This window comes from Micropterus dolomieu, linkage group LG02 (assembly GCF_021292245.1).
Source record: "Micropterus dolomieu isolate WLL.071019.BEF.003 ecotype Adirondacks linkage group LG02, ASM2129224v1, whole genome shotgun sequence".
Lineage (NCBI taxonomy): Eukaryota > Metazoa > Chordata > Actinopteri > Centrarchiformes > Centrarchidae > Micropterus > Micropterus dolomieu.
The window spans coordinates 7,300,567-7,319,573 of record NC_060151.1 but is presented as its reverse complement, the minus strand read 5'-3'; the positions used below and the strand labels follow the sequence as shown (position 1 = coordinate 7,319,573).

Below are 19,007 nucleotides of genomic sequence, written 5' to 3'. Positions count from 1 at the left end.
TATTTATACTCATAGCTAGGCTAACTAAGTGGTTACTACCAAAACTTAGTGTTGAACTTTGTTATGGCAAGGCTGGCAGACCCAGGTGCAAGACAAAAAAGGGAGGAGTTACATAAAAGAGGAATATTTATTGCGGGGTTAAAGGGATCGGATATTGAGACGGGGAAGAGCGAGGTAGAGTGAAAATAGATGCGTGCCGAACCAGGTTGGTGGCTGCTGGACAGAGCAGGGGGAACCATAGCATAGAGTCCAGAGTGAGAGAGTCTTATTCGAGCAGGTCCAGAGCAGAATACAGGAATAATTTAGCCGGGTGGGGGTCCAGGGAGTAGCGGAACTAAACAACACATTATGCAAAATTCACTTTTAACTTTTATCACATAATTATTTAAATGTGTTCATTGTGTAGTTTTTTTCTTTGTTGTAGCCTACAGTTTACTGATTCCTTTTAAAATTTAGGAAATTTCACTGTTTTGATCTGTAGTGAAATTAAGCAATTATAAAATTAATAAACGCCATAACTGCCACTCTACTGCTGTCATCACTCAGTTTAAAGTCCTCCCAACATTGAGAACTTTGTGTTGTTTTCCCTTTGATGTGAACTGCTGTGTGCAGAGGTCAGGCATGCAAAAAAATACCCTCAATATTCAAATTTCAAAATTGAAAGTCAAATGTGTACCCAGCGTTCGAATATTTGAACATTCGGATCCAACCCTAGTGGGGACATGAATGTAGGTAAAAATCAGTTTGAACTGATCTGCTCATTTGAAAACATTCAGGATTTTTTCCCCTGAAAACTGGCAAAAAACAAAACAAAAATGATGATACATGATACATGATACATGATACATGATACACCTGTTCTTTAGCGACTGGTGCAATAACACCAGAGTGAAAGGACACTGTAAGAGAAAGAGTGCTGTGTGTCTTACTCTCTCCAGCTCTACAGTGAAGGTCTGGTCCCAGGCCTGCTCTCCAACTGTTTTCCAAGCTGTCTGACCAACCACTGTGTTCTCCAGCTTCAGCACTGCGCTCACCTCCGCTGTAAAACAACCACAGAAAGAGGCACTGCTTTTTCATCCAGAGCTACAATCCTGGAAATGCGTGACGGAAGAAAAGCGATCCTTGGCTCTGAATTGTTTCAAATTAATATCAGAAATGTGCTTCTTTACGCCTAAGCTAATGTTGAGTGAAATCATTTGTTTAAATGAGCTAAAAGATAAAAGTTCTGATTCGTCGGAAAGGCGCCTGTTCAAAATAAATTAAACACTTACAGGAGAGCTCCTCGTTCTTGCCTGGGATCTTAAGGCTCATGCTGCTGGTGCTGCGGCTGTAGAGGCCACTCAGTTTGAAAGTGGAGCGTCCATCTCCCGGAGAGTGAGCGGGAAGAACCAATGGGGTCCCTCTGCTCCGCCCAGGGACGACCTCCAGCAGCCCCATACAGCCAAGAAGACGCACCTGAAGAGTACCTAGAAGGAAAATTGACCTTTATTTATAAAGATCAGTGCTTGAAAACCAACCATCTCGACAGGTAAGAAAATGTATGATGCAGCTTCTCCCAGTATTTCGACATTATAGCTTCTGGGTCTACCTGTGAGAGGTGACGGTTTGCTCAGGGTGCTGTATTGGTTATGGACATAGGGGTTGCTGTAGCGGGAGCTGAAAGACAAGGAGGAGGCCAGCACTAGCTCCTCCTTGATCAGGCAGGCCTTGGGATGATCCTCGGGGAGCTCCAGCAGCCTCTGCTCCAGGGAGCACCTGATCAGGTCAAGACGCTGGGACGACTCGCTCAGACCGCACTGAGCCTGCAGACATCATTAAATGTTTCCTTTTGAGTGACTTTTGTTTGTTTTCTTTCTTTCTTAACAAAAAATTATTGTTATTGGTGGGAAAACAAGGTTGTTGCATCAGCAATACTAATAATGACAAGGAAAATAGAAGCTCTGAATAAAACTGTGCTAATATGCAACACAACGAATATGAGATAATATTAAAATAAATAATATGATGTATGCAAATATGTAAGCCCACATTTACATGGTTAAAGTGGGAAAAATTGATTAAAAAATGTTTTTTTACCTACAGATTCAACCAATAATGGATTACTAATTAATATATTGATTACTTAAAGGAAAATACACCTATTGTTACTGAGCCTTCTTGCTGAGAGTTAGATGAGAAAATCAACACCTGTCTTGTGTCTGTATGATAAATACAAAGCCAGCAGCAGGTTAGCTTAGCGTAGCACACTGGAATCAGAGAGAAACAGCTCCATCAAAAGGTAACAAAACTTATGTGCCCCTGTAAAGCTTACTAACACATTATACCTCGTTCAGATTCTGTTACCGTTGGAGCCAGGCTTGCCGTTTCCCCATCTAGTCTAGTTTAGTCAGGCTAACTGGCAGCTGGCTGTAGCTTCATATATACTGTACCAACATAAGAGTGACATCAATCTTCTCATTTAGCTTTGGGCAAGAAAGTGAGTTTATTTCCTAAACCGCAGGACTATTGTCTTACTATCAATATCCTGTATATGAAGGTATAAGTAGATACATTTAATACTTAATTCTATAGAAATATGAATATCTGTATTTGCCAAATAAATAAATATAAACATGAATACAGAAATTGTGGAATCATTACAAAAATAATTTTACAACATGTCAAAATGACAAAGAAAATGTGTAAATCTACAACAGTGCAGTGTTTCTTTGGTGTGTATTAACGTTTACAAACCTTTTTAAAAACCTAACTGATGCTGCATTGAAACAGCAGATTTAACTAAATATATTTTAAACCAAGTCCTCTCCTGCCAGCTCTCTGACCTCAGCCATGGCCTTCTTGTCTTGGACCTTTCCTGCCCCCAACAATCGCAGCATATTCTTGGCTCCCTCTGCCATGGCGTGCTCCACACGGTAGTGATGCCACAGCTCCTCCACACGCAGCTCCACCCCACACTCGTCCGGCTTACCTGGGACACAGTGTCAGGTTTAGTCAACAACATACGGATGACAGGCTGAACAGCAACATGCGTTGATTAACAGAAACAGATTTGGTCGCAGTGATCCATCTTTGGTTTGCTTCCTTTCGTCATCAGTTTCCTATTTACACATCTTTAACGGAGCAACATCAGCTTTTAAATTTTGTTGCTAGCCACCCAACAAATGCAAATTCAATATTCACTCTCCTTGTAGCTCTGTTTTGGTCCCTGCTAACTCCTGAGAAAATAATCTGTCTCTTCAGCTGTAAACAGCTACTTGCAGTGTCTGTCTGTCTCAGGTAGTGGACAGTAGATTTTTAGAGCTTTTTTGCCTGCTGTAGCTGAAAACACTGACAGTGACTGGTTGTCACTCTGGCAGTAAATGTACAGTGTGCATTATAGTTTGACAGTAAATAAAGGCCTCAGAGGCTGATGGGGTTATGCAGTGGGAAACAAAGTAGAGGCACCAAAAGTGAGTGGAGTTGAGTAGAGTCATACCATGCAGTGGAAATATGTAGACGCTGTTGTGCTACACATCACATCTCTTTGGCTCATGGCTTACACTGTTTAGTTCAGTACAAAAACAGCAGTACGGCAGTATTACAGGAGTTCTGTGTATAAAGGGCTTCTGACTCAGACCTTTCAGTCTCACTCCCTTCCTGGCTCCCTGCATCTGTCCTGCCTCCTCTCTAACCTCTGTTAAATGAGGCACGGCTTTTAGCTGTTGGGCAACATCAAGGGGATGCAGGAACATCAATAAAGCTCTAACCGGAGCGAGTGAGAGGGCTGTACTCAATGTGAGTGTGTGTGTGTTTGACTGGAAGACTGTACACTGTGAAGTTCTAAAGCAAGAATTGATCCATTACCACCCACATCATAAAACATGCAGTGTTTATAAGCTGAAAGAGTGACAGGTGGGATGAAAGAGGAAAATGAGAGTGAGGATATAAACAAAATGCGTTATAGATACATTGGTTGTCCTCAGACTGCTCCGTGGCCTGCATGGCCTTTCGGATCTGCATGCGGATGATGTCGATCTTTGTCTTGCTGTCCTGCAGCATCTGCTGAGCCGTCTGGAGAAACTTCTTGTCCTGTGGAGGGAAATAAAAAACAGGAGGAGATCTGAGAGAGAGTAAAGCACAGACTAGATATTACAGACTCTGCAGTGGATAGTAAAGTGAAAAAAAATTATGGCTAAAAGCTGAGTCAGGCAAATACCTTGGTACCTCCATTGGCATAAATTGGAATCATGTTTTCTGCTCCCTGTTTGACCTTCAGCTCAATGTTTAGCTGCCGCTCCAAAGCTGCAATGCGGTGCTGGTTGGCCGACGTCCGACTGACCGACTCCGGAGACTTAGGGGCATCTGTGCAAGAGGAGTGGTTGGATGGTAAGAGATCCGGTTACTGTCAGTGCAGTTGTTAAAACATCATCATTGTCTTTTGGAAGAACAAAAAGCCTAAACCCTAAAGGCTCTTCTCATTCTTCTCAAATTGATCTCAGCCCGCCATCTTGAGGGACATCTCAATTCTTAAAATGCATCTGGAGGAGAGAGGAGGCTTGCTGGAGGAGCTATAATCAAGAATACACGTGTATGCTTTGCGGAAGTCTTTTTGGCACCTGTTACGCATAAAAGAGGTGTGACACACAGCTGCAATTTACAAACCATGGTGAGAGCAGGACTCTACAGTGTTCCTTTTGTATTCAGAAATTGCATTAGGTATTTAAAGAGGTGGTATTATGCTAATTTTCAGGTTCAAAATCTTATTTAGGGGTTGTACCAGAACAGGTTTACATGGTTTCATTTTCAAAAAACACCATATTTTTTGTCATACTGCACATTGCTGTAGCTCCTCTTTTCACCCTGTGTGTTGAAGGCTCCGTTTTAGCTATGGAGTGATATATCTTGCGTCTACAGGATCTTTGTTGGGAAGTTCCTAGTTAAGGACTACTAGCCAATCAAAATCAGAGAAGGGCGGGTCAGTGAGAAGCCGGTAAACACAGCTACAGTTCAGCTGGATATCCCCTTACCAGCTTAGCAAAATGGACTGGAGCAAGAGTGATGAGTGATGAGTTATTAACCTGTAACAAATCTAGGCGAATCTCGCCGCTAGGCGAGCGTTATGACGTGCATTTTGCTGTGACGTCACAGAGAACAAAAGGAAACGGCTGGACTACAAAGGAGCTGTTTTCAGGCAGTTCAGAGCAGAGTTTTCTGTGGGAGATGGGAACTCCCTTTGGGCTGGACTTTGTTGCTTTTTCACTTTGCAAACCTTTTAAATGCACAAAAAAGTTTTATAACTCAATAAAGGAGGGGGAAAAAGACAAAAAGCGTAATATGACCTCTTTAAGATGATCAAATGTCCGAACTGATGTGCAAAGGTGACACGATGTTTACAAGTGCAAACAGCTGTTGTCATTATGCAGTCTATAATATATATATATATATATATATATATATATATATATATATATATAATTGCCTGTTATGCTGTCTGCAAATATGATTGCAAAAGTATGGTCCTGTGACACAACATGAAGAAATTCAAGACAGCCCCTGCTGGTAACTGCAGTGCCAAGATATATTAAAAAGCAGTGGACCACTAGTCTGACATTTTGAAGTAAGTTTTGGAGAAATAGATTATTTTATATAACCCAGTATTGGAAACATTTATGTAATGATGATTATGTTATAAGTACGTTCTGACAGTTTCAAAGAGGAGAAATGGCACATCCCACACTGGCACAGATGCTTATAGTATAAACCACCTCTCCATCTGCGTTGCCAGGTCATTTTTCTGGAGCTTTAGCCCCGGATGTTTTGACTGTAGCTCCGAATGTAACTCAACATCAGAAACAAAAATATTTTCCATGTTAATATGCAATAATGTTCATGATGCAGCCTGTCTCACAGGTCTTCAAAGAGCGGAGGCTAGTCGTAATAATATTGCTGCATTTTGTTTACCGTAACTCAGCCCGTCTGCGTTTAGAATGAGCACCAGAGAGAGAGAGAGAGAGAGAGAGAGAGAGAGAGAGAGAGCATTGCTCACAGCTTCAGGGCTTATCCGCGACTTCTTAATTGTCCCTAGCAAAATTGTAATCAATACATTTAAATGTAAATGTTGTCAGTCAGTGTCTAGTCAGTGTATAGCTACACAAACGGTTAACAATCACCGCAAAGTAGTGAGAAAATATCATGACACACATGACCGCGACACAGACACCTGTCGAGCTGTTCCCCGCTGTCTCTGTCCCACTCGCTCAGAGACACTTCGCCCTGTTTAACTGTCTCTCTGCTCCAGGATGCTTCACTCCCTCTAAAGCGGATGTGAGCTGCACTTTATCAGAGGTGCTGAAGTGAACATAAGTGTGGAATAGTGGTGATATTTGTGTCTGATCACAAGTGTTTTCAGTTTCGGTTTTCTTCCTCTGATGAAGAGCAGTGCGCTCGTCTCATCGAGTAGGCTACAAGTGAAATAAGATATAGGCCTAACTGTTTTTGAAAAATGGGCCAACGATTGGCCCATAAAGCACTGCAGTCAAGCCAGCCTCCACTTTGAAAACGACAGTCAAGCCAGCCCTCGCGCTGTTTTGCGATGCGTGTTTTTTTCTAAGCATTACGGTAACATCGTGTCGCAGCACATTTCAAAATAAAAGTGAGCTTCTGCTGAACATAATGCAATTGATGTGGCAGAAACGATTGAATAAATAAATAAATGCTTAAGACACCACAAGTATCTAAAGAAAATATTACATTCTCACAGAAAGCTTACGACATTCAGCCAAGATTCGAACTCATGTAAAAAGAAAACTTCCTGTTTCTACTAACTCATTTCACTTCACAGTGACAGCAGACCACCTCAGGGTGACAATCTGTCAATATCAGAGCAATCTGATGTAGGTTTTTAAAGTTCCAGCCCTTGAAAGTGTGTAATATTTTCCCTATTCGCAAAGATTCAAATTGACGTAAAAAGGAAACCTCCTGTTTCAACTTTTAACAACTCTAGTGCCCTTTCACAGGGGCCAATGTGAAGCCAACTTGCACTTTTTGTTTTGATTCACATACAGCAGTGGATGGCAAAAGGCAGCCCATGGGCCAAATTAAAGATATCAGTGCAAGACTCCAGCAAGATGAGAGGAGGTGGACTCTGTGTTTTTACATCGATTACTCTTGGTGCTCAAACGCAGTCAAGATGGATGTATACGTGTATGTAGGCTATTTATGTAGCCTATATAAATAGCCTAATTGTAGCCTATATATTGATTTATTTTAATTAATATATTACCATATTTTAATATAGGCCTACACTTAAATATATGTTGTGTGTGTATCATGAATGAACTACAAATTTCGTTTTGTTATGCAGCCTAGTGCTGTAAAATGACTAATAAACAACCTTGTACCTTTTCTCTAAACCTATGAAAGTGTCTCAGTCAAAATGTAATTCAATGTTTGTAACGTTGATATAAAATTGTCGCATATGTTGACATCCTAGGAGGTATACAGATGAAATAACTTTTAATTAAAAAAACAGTAGACCTGTAATGTAACATGGTAGTAAAAGCAGGGAACCTGTGGGAAATGCCTACAGAAGCTTAGAAACGAACAACAGAACAACCAGCTGACCAAGATGAAAGACAGAAAGCGGTAAAAACCATATAAGGCCGACACAGTCGACTACTAGTAGGCCTATAAAAGAGGTATTGGTTTCTGATCCTCAAACTTGAGACCTCTATTAAAATGAATGAATTATCAGGATGATTCTTTTGTGGCTGTCCACCTCCACAGTTTGTCCAGTTAGAACAATTAATGATGTTGGTAATCTGTCAAATCCAATGACACTGTCACAGTCTTTGTTCTTGTGACTTGTTTATTGTAGAAATGGAAATCTAGTATGAGCAGAGGTGTGTGTGTGTGTGTGTGTGTGTGTGTGTGTGTGTGTGTGTGTGTGTGTAAGAGTAAACAGAGACTGGGACTATGTTGTTTTCTTCATTTGTTGAAAAAGGTCTTATGTTGTCAGAGTACACTGACATTCATCTTTGAAATTTTAACCTTGTCCTTTGTAGATCCAATGTGAAATGTGTGAAAGGTGGTTCCATGAGCAGTGCCTTGCTATGGACACCAAGACCTGAAGAAAGCGAGAAAATCAAAGTGGAATTGCTCTGTGTGCCTGTAATACATCGCATCCCACCAATATAGCTTGTATGGACAAGGAAGTAATGGGAATAAAGAAATGATCCAAGATACACACATATGCACATTCTGAACAATTACATATTTTTTTGTAATATATACACATAGCCTACTTTTATTTTATAAAGATGTTTAATATTTTGTCTACACACATACATGTGTATATATATATGGAAAATAATGTGCAGTGTCTGTGTGTTTATATGTGTGTGTATATACTGTATATGTGGAAATGTTTATATGTGTATACATTTTGAAAATGGACATGAGACTGCTTTGATATTGGCTGTCTGTTATTCTCTGGTGGTCACTTGAAGAGGACACTTTCAAGGGCTGTAACTTTAAAAAAAACTACATCAGATTGCTCTGATATTGACAGAGGGTCAACCTGAGGTGGTCTGCTATCACTGTGAAGTGAAATGAGTCGGTGGAAACAGGACGTTTTCTTTTAACATCAATTTGAAATCAGCAAATTCAGTGACAATATTAGACATCTTCAAGGGCTCTAACTTTCAAACTAAACATCAGATTGCTCTGATACTGACAGAGGGTCACCCTGAGGTGGTCTGCTGTCACTGTGAAGTGAAATGAGTTAGTGGGAACAGGAGGTTTTCTTTTAACATCCATCTGAAATCAGCAAATTCAGTGAAAATATTAGACATTTTCAAGGGCTTTAATATTAAAACTAAACATTAGATTGGTCTGATATTGACAGAGGGTCTCCCTGAGGTGGTCTGCTGTCACTGTGAAGTGTGAATGAGTTAGTGGAAACAGGAAGTTTTCTTTTTACATGAGTTCGAATCTTGGCTGAATGTCGTAAGCTTTCTGTGAGAATGTAATATTTTCTTTAGATACTTGTGGTGTCTTAAGCATTTATTTATTTATTCAATCGTTTCTGCCACATCAATTGCATTATGTTCAGCAGAAGCTCACTTTTATTTTGAAATGTGCTGCGACACGATGTTACCGTAATGCTTAGAAAAAAACACGCATCGCAAAACAGCGCGAGGGCTGGCTTGACTGTCGTTTTCAAAGTGGAGGCTGGCTTGACTGCATTCATAAAGCATAGGCCTACACTGGGCTGGCCCAATCACATCTCATAGCACCCACTCCCTCTGCTCAGCTGTTTCTTGTGTTGTGGACCAAAAAAATAATAATTCGCCAAATGCGAGAAAATAACGATATATAGATATAAGATAAAATAATAAGCTACTGATTACATTCTATTATATTTTTATATTCTGAATTGTCACCTGTCACCTAAATTTTGTCCTTCCCTTTATAAAAATAAAGACATTTCCACAATAAATTGGTGCAGAAAATGTCTCCAGAATTCAGGAAATTAAGTGTTTAAATGCTCAAAATCTTCTGGAGGAGGACCCCCTGAATATTTTGTCAATAAATAATTCTTAACTGAATTCAGATTAATTAAGCTAATTTATCATTGAGGTGAAAAGGTGCCATGTGCACATTAAAAAGACTTTAGATAAGTCTTTATCTGACAGTCTTACTGTATTATATTACAGTATATTCTTCTTATTTTGAATTGTCATCTGAGACATTTCCTCAATAAACTGGTGCAAAGAAATTCACCAGAATGCAGAAGTGTTTAAAGCCCAAATTTTTCAGGGGGAGGACCCCCAGATCCCCACCAATTTAATATTATCAGTGTTAATTATTATCAGTAGTAATTATAAAATTCATAATAAATTTAGGCTATATATATAATTTACAGTTGCTTTATTAATACTTTGGGTAGGAGGAAAGGGGGGGTGGGGGGGGGTTAAAACATGAAAGATTTCTGTGCAGGGCTAAGCCCCCAGTGTTTCAAGAGTCTGGAAACACCCTTGCACCGCTCCATGGTGGATACCTTTGTTGTCATCGGGGCCCTTGACCACAATGTGCGCATCCAGCTCCTGCAGCTGAGAGTGGAGGGACTCCAGTTTGCGTGTCGAGCTGCGGAGCTGCGAGTCCACCTGCTGGGCATTCCTCTTGTCGGTGGTGGCCCTGCGCAAATTCTCCGCACCCTCCTTGATCTTCAGCTCCTTGCGGATCTCCCTGCGGATCCTCTCGCGGTGCTCGTCCAGGCGCTGCTGCACGCAGGAGTCAGAGAAGTCCGAGTTTTGATCCAGACCAAGCTGCTGGAGCACTGACAGCCCGCCAGGATCATTCTGAAAGAGGAGAAAAGGAGGAGGGTGAGATGTTTAAGGAGAAGGTGCAAAAGGAGAAGGAGGCTGTGGCAAAGAGGGAGCAAGTGCGTGCAGAACATGGTGCAAATATGAAAAGGGAAGGTTAAACTATATTTAGCCTGCTGTGTATGAGGGGGATTATTCAATTTGAGTTGAAAGAGAAACCGATTCAAAAGGTGACATCTCCAGCTGGGAGCTGCTGAGCCGAGGTTACAACAGACAAAGCTGGTAACAGTCACCCTGCGCAGTTGTGACCATGTGGAGCCCTGTGGGATGAAAGGAGGGGGAAACAGAAACTCTGAGTGAATCCTCAACTTGTGAAACCTACCGAGCTGAGACCGTGAGGCAGCAGCAAAGCAGAGGCCGTGCTTAAGTGCGTAGAGAGCTGAGTGCTCACATCAGCGCTCCTACTGATCGACACTAACCAGATTACAGCAGATTAGAACGGCATTAATACAGACTAAAATCAAATCAGCATCTTGTCTGCTTTTGGATGCGTCACAAGTAAACATAAACACAAAGAATGCATATGTATAAAAATGTAACAGATCCATGACAATCTCAGTAAACATCATGACAGTAAACAACAAATACAGCTCAGAAGACAGAAAAATGAGAGTATATCCAAATAAACATAGTCAGATGTTTTTAATGTTTGGTCAAAATTCAAATTACTTTTTCTACAGTGATAGCACCCCCTGTACATTAGTGTTCTCCAGGAAGTGTGACTTTTCACCTTCATGTTATATTATTATTATGAATATCGGTGTACATATATTCAGTGTTTCCCATTAATTAACGAGACCATGGCAGCCCGCCACAGTCTAATTTGTTCCGCCATAGTTTTAAAAAGAACCCAAAATATTTTTCACATTTCATTGAAACATTTCAGACCTCTAACGTTGTGTTTTGTGGGAGCTGCTCTGCGCTACTGTAAGCGTGCACGCTCACACACTTTGGCATCCGGCACAAGACAACCACTTTTCTTTTGAGGTAACTACGGTAACGTTCACGGTCTGTCTCTGTCACTCGTTTGTGAGAAGGCGATTAAGCAAGACGCGCCTAAATTAGGAGTGCACACGTATTAAAGCCTTTATGGTAAATCCACTGTAACGGACTAGTGCGAGCTGACAGGTAGGTTAGCGACTTTATCCTGTCAGTTTCTCTCTTTACAAGTGTTGCCGTATGAGAGTCCTACCTGAAGAGAGGCTATGAAGTCTTCATGTTACGTGATACGAGAACCACATACAACATAATTTATCAAATTGGGTCGGACTTGATGAATTTAGCACGAGGATACATATGTGATAACGCCCTGTTTTCAAAATAAGGTGTCTATACAGTATGGAAATAAGATCCAACAATAAAATGTTAGGGAAATTACCCACTCCCCATAGTCTCTTAAAATCACTTACAGCAGCTATTGAGTGGTTAAACTCTAGTGGTTAACGTATTACAAATATATCTGCCCGCCAAACAAAGTTAGCTAGCTCCTCTTTCAAATGTGAAACGTTACTGTGAAATCTCAAAGTTGTTGTCCTCGTTGTAGACAGTCATGTAGTATTAGATGCATTCAGCAGCAGCATTTCCTCTGGTTCACTGTATCATAGACAGGTGGAGCCAGGTGGTGGTTAGGAAATGGTTTCTCGTAGCACTGGTTGGAATTAACAGAGTGCTGGGCAACATAGCAGAAAACGATTACTATCAATATCAATATCAATATTTATAATTTTTATGATGGCATTGACATGAGATTTGATATATGGTATTATTATTATTATTCTTAGTAGTAGTAGTCTATTGGTGTTTTTTACCAATTTTGCTGTACTTTTGTTCAAAGTACTATTTATAACAATAAAAAGTTTCTTTTCATACTAATATTAGGAATAATCTTTGTTTATAAAAAAAAAGAATAATGGTCCATATGTCGACATATCGGATTTTAAAATCCTCTAATATCGAAATTGGCATCAGACTTAAAAATCCCATATCGGCCCGGGCTCTAAGATAAATTAATACATAAAGTAATGAACGTAGCGCTAAGATTACAGTTGCTGTGAGTTTCGACAGTCTGGTCTAATCTACACCCTTAAAACAAACACAGCTTAGGCTAGTTATACACCCTCTGAACGACAAGTAACATCGAGTGGGAATCAGTCCTAACTTTAGCACTGACTGAAATACAAACTTGACAGCAGGATGGTTTCTCACAAATGTTGAATGTTGGAAAGGAACAAAAGTCTTAAATAACTAATGATACATAACTAACGCTAAAGTGCTACAAAAAAACCCACCTTGTATCAACGTTTGTAGGCTTTACAGGACTATGACATGCTGCAGTTGGTTGACAGGTTGTCTCCTAATATCGTGGCCGTCAAATGTCAGTAAACTGCTGCCATGAAAAACAGTAAGTTCGCTGATGTCACTGCTAACCTAGATATGAGGTCTTCATGCAAAGGTGCTGAACACAGGACAGGGGACAAAATAATATGAACACCTTCCCAATCTCAACACTAACACAACCACAGAAAAGGTAAAAAGAAAACTGCAGGTAAGTCAAATCGTCTCTGACACAGTCTTAAGATTATAAGCTTTAAAATATATAGTGCATGTTTCAGATCAACTGTATTTAACAGTTGTGTCCATCCCCAGTATATGTTTCCGTAGACACAGATCATTCTTCATAAACCTGTTGAACAAGGTCTTGAAAGCCTTGAGATGTCATGCATTAATTTGATGTTGTGACATTAGATCTCAAAATAAATAGATCACACGCATTTGGACAGTGAAGGCTCTCCCCTCCCCTCTGCCAGAGTATAATGACGGGGTGCTCAGGGCCTTTCACTGCACCATGCAAGCTTAGCAGATCTGATTACAACTTCTTAGGTCTCTGTGTCCATTCAGCTACATGCAGGCTGGGACTACAGCTCTGCTCTCATTAAAGCCATAATCCATCTGCAACACAATACAGTACATCAGTCAGGCACAGCCCCAGCGGCCAACCAAACACATAACACAGTCCAAGTGCTTGCAGGATTCTACCGGCTGCTTTAATGCAATGTTATGTTATTGCACAACTCTGAAGCAATGTAATTGAGTATGTTTCACCAATTGCTTATGAAATAAAGGTAAAAAGGTGTCATTTTGTCAGGGAGTGTGGTCTAGAAGAACCACAGATACAACACCTTATATTTTTAAAGATGTAAATCGATACAGATGCTGACATCACTGACAAGCACACAGACACGGACATGTATACATGCACATGCACTGCAAACTTCTTCTACTAATGTGGCAGGCCTGAGAATTTTTCAGCATGAGCATTAGCGGAGGCCACAGCCATTCAAGGTAAAACAGAAAGCAGAGGCAGAGTAACACACCAGAACACACTGGCAGGAAGGGAGAGTTTGTGCTGTGACGCACTCCTATTCAACACAATACAACTTAATCCCTGGTGTTTTACAACAAAGAACCTCTGGAGCGAGGTGTAAGACAGCTCGTACAGCGGAGTGAAATCACAACAGCAGACGGGAATGATTCGCTGTCAGACAGGAGATGTTTTTACAGGAAGTGAACTAGGAAGCAGACAGAAAAGAGAAGGGCCATAGTAATGGATAGAAAGAAAAAAGGCGGCCATGTTGAGGCCTGCTCTGGCCACAGTTGCCTACCGAACACTCTGTGTCACTCTGGTCAGTGTGTACCGGGGAATCAGCCGGTTGATCCCCTAGCAGGTCCTCCAGTACGTCCTCACTGGCCATGTTTGGCCTACCTCTGGCTTCGCGCCTGTATCCCTCCCTACTCTCTGTCCCCTGCCACACACACACACACACACACACACACACAGAGCGCTGACAGCAGCACCAATCAGGCAACACCAAGCGCTATTCCTGCCTCCTCAAAATCCAGGATGTCCTTCCCGCCAGGAATCAAAAGCCAGTCTAAAACTGGAGCGAGTGAACGAGGTGGAGGAGAGGAATAAAGAATCGACCGAGAGAGCCCCACCTCGCTGCTTCCTGTTCTGCTCTTTGCCACATAGAGACTGAGGCGTCATGCACTTTGTACAGACACACACACACACACATTGGGGTGGTTTTGTAAGTGAGAGAGCTCACAGCCACTGTGCTTCCTGCCACTTTGGGTCTCCAAAACTGTAAGACAGGCTGTTGTGATAGATCGTGGACATGTTAAATGGATTTTCAGACCATGTATATCTTTGTTTGTTCGTGTGTGCATGTCGAAGTATAACACAGTACTCATCTGGATATATATGCAGCATTATTTCTATTATTTACATGCAGATGAATTAACAAAATAAACTGCAAGTGGTAAAAGAACAAAACATTCACATTACGAAGCACTAGATTTTCTTTTATTTTTTATTTTTTAAAGGGACTCGACGTATTGATGAGCTGTAAAAAGGACAGGGATTCATAATAAGCTGTGTTGTGAGCTAGCCGAACTTAAACAAAAAGTCAAGGCCAAAAAAAAAAACAAATTTACAGTCACAAAGCATCCGAGCATTGGGTTCTGTTGTGTCCTCTTGATATAACACCACGCCATACGGAGACAAACTGCACACATAGTTGAATAGACTGACATTCCCCGCAGTGTGCAAGTCAACTGGAAGCTGAAATGACTTTTTGGAAGCTCACACATCTAAATTCACAGGAAAAGTGGGACAACGCGTGGAGTCGCCACCTCTGAGGCATGAACGAGCAGAGATCACACACCTGCAGTACTGACTGATCACAGACCCTCGGCCTGTTTCTGACGGCTACAGACGCCATCGCTGTCTGACTTCTGTCTCCTTCCTGTCAGTTGTCAGAGACACACAGGGTCATGGATTTATCTGACTCAGACACTCAGCAGTGCAGGGTCACTGATCCTCCAAGCTCTCACTGTGCGGCAGATGGCCCTCTCTGGCTCCCTATCTCTATCTGTTGTTTTACAAGCGCTTACACAAAAGTGTACACGCTCATAGACAGAGAGGCCAAGGGACAAACACACACTGTGTGGCATTCAAAGAGGCACTACACCACGTCTAGTTCTTCTTATTCTGCCTCACTGCAATAAGGGAATAGGAAGTGAACATGAAGTTCAGCCAATTTAAGAAAAACACAGACAGTTGCGCTTGCTTAGCAACATTTTGATATAAGATACAAATGCTCTGTGGCCCATATCTATATTTATAAATATTTACTTACCGAGCACCTGTGACTGTCAGTACTTCCTCTGTGATGTGGACTGGTGGCTGCAGAGATAGCAGCCCCCATGCATCCATACTGTCTCTCACCTTTAAAAATATGTCTGGCTTGTGATTATTAACCGCACTGTAAGTAAACTTGAAAACATAAAACTTCAAACCTTAACACGAGCTGCTGTGATGCCTGTGGTACCAAACTGTCTCGCTAATTGTGTCGGTGAAAAAGATGCAGTTACTAAAACTGTGCTGACCACAGTATCAGGAACTACGATCACATCAGCTTGTATATATACACATCTCTTAAAGTTACAGTCTCACCCTGTTCACCTGGTTAGGATTGACCCTGAACCTTATTCCACACTGTCTGACAGTATCATAAACATCCTGTCAGCTTGTTCCAGCTCTTCATTGAAGCTGTACGTTTACACTAAACAAAATATTCAAAACCAAGCCTCCATGTCCATCAAATTAAAAATTCTAAATGTCTCCTGCATCAATTTATACTAATTTCTCAACAATGTTTAACAAAGTTATGTGGTTTTGTTTGGCTGCACAGCTCCCATTTGTTTGAGTATCCGTCAGTTGAACTAATAAGATTTTTCAAAGCTCTGGTGTCTTGTTTCTGGCGACTTGGTGAATCTAATTCCAATATTGACTCTAATATTTAGCTCTTTAACCGTTGTCTGTCTGCCGGTCCGGTGCTGAGAAGGTACGGTACAGTGTGTTTTCAAAAGATTTTATTTCTGAAAACAGCTACCTGGCTGGAAATGACATTGATAAAATCGGTGACAGTGAACTTTTAGAGTAAAGTTGCGGGCCATAAAACCAAAACAGCAAGCTGCAAAAACACTACACAAAAATAAAACTTGAATACAAAAATGTAGCGGAAAGACAATTTAGCCCAATTTTTTTATGTGGTGACCCGCACAAATTAAAACTGAATAAAATCATAGCAAGTACGCTCCAAAAATCTGTTTCATTTTCCCAGATTGGGAGGATTTGCCACCTTTGTCAGACATTTCAAGACGTCACTGGGCCTTCAGGAAACTGTAACAAGCACTTTCCACTGAAATGTTATATACTCAACTTTCAAGAAAATAATTGTCAGATCAACTGATAATAAAAATGTTTGTTAGTTGCAGCCCTGAAGTGATTATAAAGTACATAGACGATCTGTATTGTCGGCCTACAGTTAGCGCCACATTCAGTCATGCTACAAAAACATAACAAAGGGTCATAGCCAAGGCTGTCTCGTTATCACATTTGTCACAGTATGTTTGGCAGAAACCACAGTCTTTCACACAGGATGGTAGTTCTCAGCCTAAACCAAAACAATTTTGGCTGTCATGTGGTCTAGATTGCCCCTTGAACATTCCCCTGCCTGCATTTTCCTCTCTTTACATCTTTTTTTTTTTGATGCTCGCTCTTTCCTATTGTTCTTCATCTCGTTGTCAATCCATCATGCATTATCTTACGCCCCACATTTTGGATAGCAGACATTTGCCCGGTGCTGCCGGTGGGTGACAGAAAGCCATCCCTTTGATAAAGTTTTAATGGCCCGTCAGCTCATCTTGGCTCGACTGTGTCTATAAATAGATTTAGACAGAGATTTTGTCGTTGTGGAGGCAGTGGGGGATTTCTCCAGTTTCCAGCCCTTATTCTGTCATTTTAATACTCAGTCACTTACTCACAAACACCTGCAACAATAATAATGGTGGAGCTTTTGAAGGTACTTTCAATCTAATTGTTACAGTGTAGTGTTGCCAAAAATAATAATCATTTAATAAATGTACCCTAAGCCAGATATTGCATGGGGAGGTGTTTATGTAGGGGAAAGGGGGGATTGGGATTTTCAGGAAGTTTCTGGTGATGAAAATGTGTTTATTATTAGGAAGACGTGGATTAAACAGTGTCACACAAGGTCATCGGCTTTAGTGTGTGTGTGAGCCTTTTTTGCATCGTGTGGCCTTCAAGAAGTTGTGTGATGCCAGATGTCAGACGCTGTTAGAAGCTGCAGGGACAAACAAAGACAGAGGAAAGGAAAACATGGATTTGTGGTCCCAACTGACTGTTTGTTAGTATGTGAAAAGATATGCAAAGAGAAAGAGTACAGTTAAGAGGTCAGTTTTCCCTTAATAGTCCCATTCATCGCTTTAATGGCGTTTTGTGTGTGTGTGTGTGTGTGTGTGTGTGTGAATGTGTGTGCGTGCGTGCGTATGTGTGTGTTAAGTAGTACGCTGAAACACTGCATGTGAAAGAAAGTGAGACAGACAGAATTTGGGAGAAATGCAACTTTAAATTCTCCTCACATCATGATGTCTACACGCAGCCTCATTTAGCAGGCGGTGGATGGGATTTGGGTTAAAAGGGGGTGGTGGGGCTGTTTGGAGCAGGGGTGAACAGTGAATTTCAGTTAATTTCTCTGAAGACAAACGCACACACGCACGTGTCTTCATGCCACTGCACAGCAGCTAAAATAAAGCAATGGAAACCAAATGAATAATAGAAATAATACACTGACAGAGGAAAAGCTTGGGTGAAGACACATTAACACACACACACACACACACACACACACACACACACACACACACATAAGACTAATGTACTGTAACTGGTTGGTAATGAATAAAGCAGCACAAGCCATGTCAGCTGGATGAGGAGAACACTATCAGGAGGAGACGCTGCTTCTCATTATGTCAACACAGCAGATCAGAGGGAAGTCTGCGTACGACAGACGGCAGAGTTGACTTTAGGACACGGTTACACTCAGTGAGCAGACCAAGCTAACTCTTATGTGGGTAACTGGGACAGTTTGACTGTAGAGCAGCAGATTTGAGTATGTCGTTGGTCGCAACACTCCTCACCAAAAACAGTGTGTTTTGTATTTTGGGCTGACAGGAGTATTACAGCAAATACAATGTAACAAATTAAATGTATTGCTGCATTTAACAGAGTATTTCAACATTTTGGGATATAGTCCTATTCGCTTTCTTGCCCAGAGTTTGATGAGGAGACTGATGCCATCTCATGTGCGTACAGTAAAATGAAAGCTACAGCAAGCAGGTGGCTAGCTTAGCATAATGACTGGAAACAGCTAGCATGCCTCGCCTACCAGCACCTCTAAAGCTCAGTAATTACACATTTTATATTTCTTACAAAAACCAAAGAGTAAAAATGGTGATTAGTAATTAATAAATGTTAATTTGCCTAGATTTTGAATATTTTCATTTTAATGTAAAAAATATATAGAGTGAAATATACTAAATAATAATAATAATAATAATCCTTATTTGTAGAGCACTTTTCAAAAACAAGTTACAAAGTGCTTTAACAAGTGTAAAGAATAATACAAAAAAAAAAAGATAAGAGCATGAAAATTTAATATAAAATTAGTAAAATACAATAAAATAAAAGGGATAAAATAAAGTCAAATAAGATCGGGA

General features: G+C 40.9%; 1 protein-coding gene across 3 annotated transcripts in view; it reads right to left on the bottom strand.

Annotated features, from left to right (window-relative positions):
- LOC123984899 (serine/threonine-protein kinase N1-like) overlaps nt 1-19,007 on the bottom strand; it is a 40,195-nt gene that overhangs the window by 11,070 nt on the left and 10,118 nt on the right. Inside the window, exons 1-8 of one of the 3 annotated variants that reach the window (XM_046072147.1) lie at nt 15,563-15,649; nt 10,040-10,340; nt 4,196-4,341; nt 3,948-4,068; nt 2,823-2,968; nt 1,589-1,802; nt 1,272-1,466; nt 930-1,039 (exon numbers count right to left, since the gene is read on the bottom strand). In XM_046072147.1, coding sequence (XP_045928103.1) covers nt 930-1,039; nt 1,272-1,466; nt 1,589-1,802; nt 2,823-2,968; nt 3,948-4,068; nt 4,196-4,341; nt 10,040-10,340; nt 15,563-15,631 — 1,302 coding nt within the window. In that variant the 5' untranslated portion in view covers nt 15,632-15,649. Of the gene's footprint in view, nt 1-929; nt 1,040-1,271; nt 1,467-1,588; nt 1,803-2,822; nt 2,969-3,947; nt 4,069-4,195; nt 4,342-10,039; nt 10,341-14,026; nt 14,355-15,562; nt 15,650-19,007 lie in introns of those variants that run through there. The other 2 variants (XM_046072138.1, XM_046072155.1) reach the window with 2 other exon arrangements.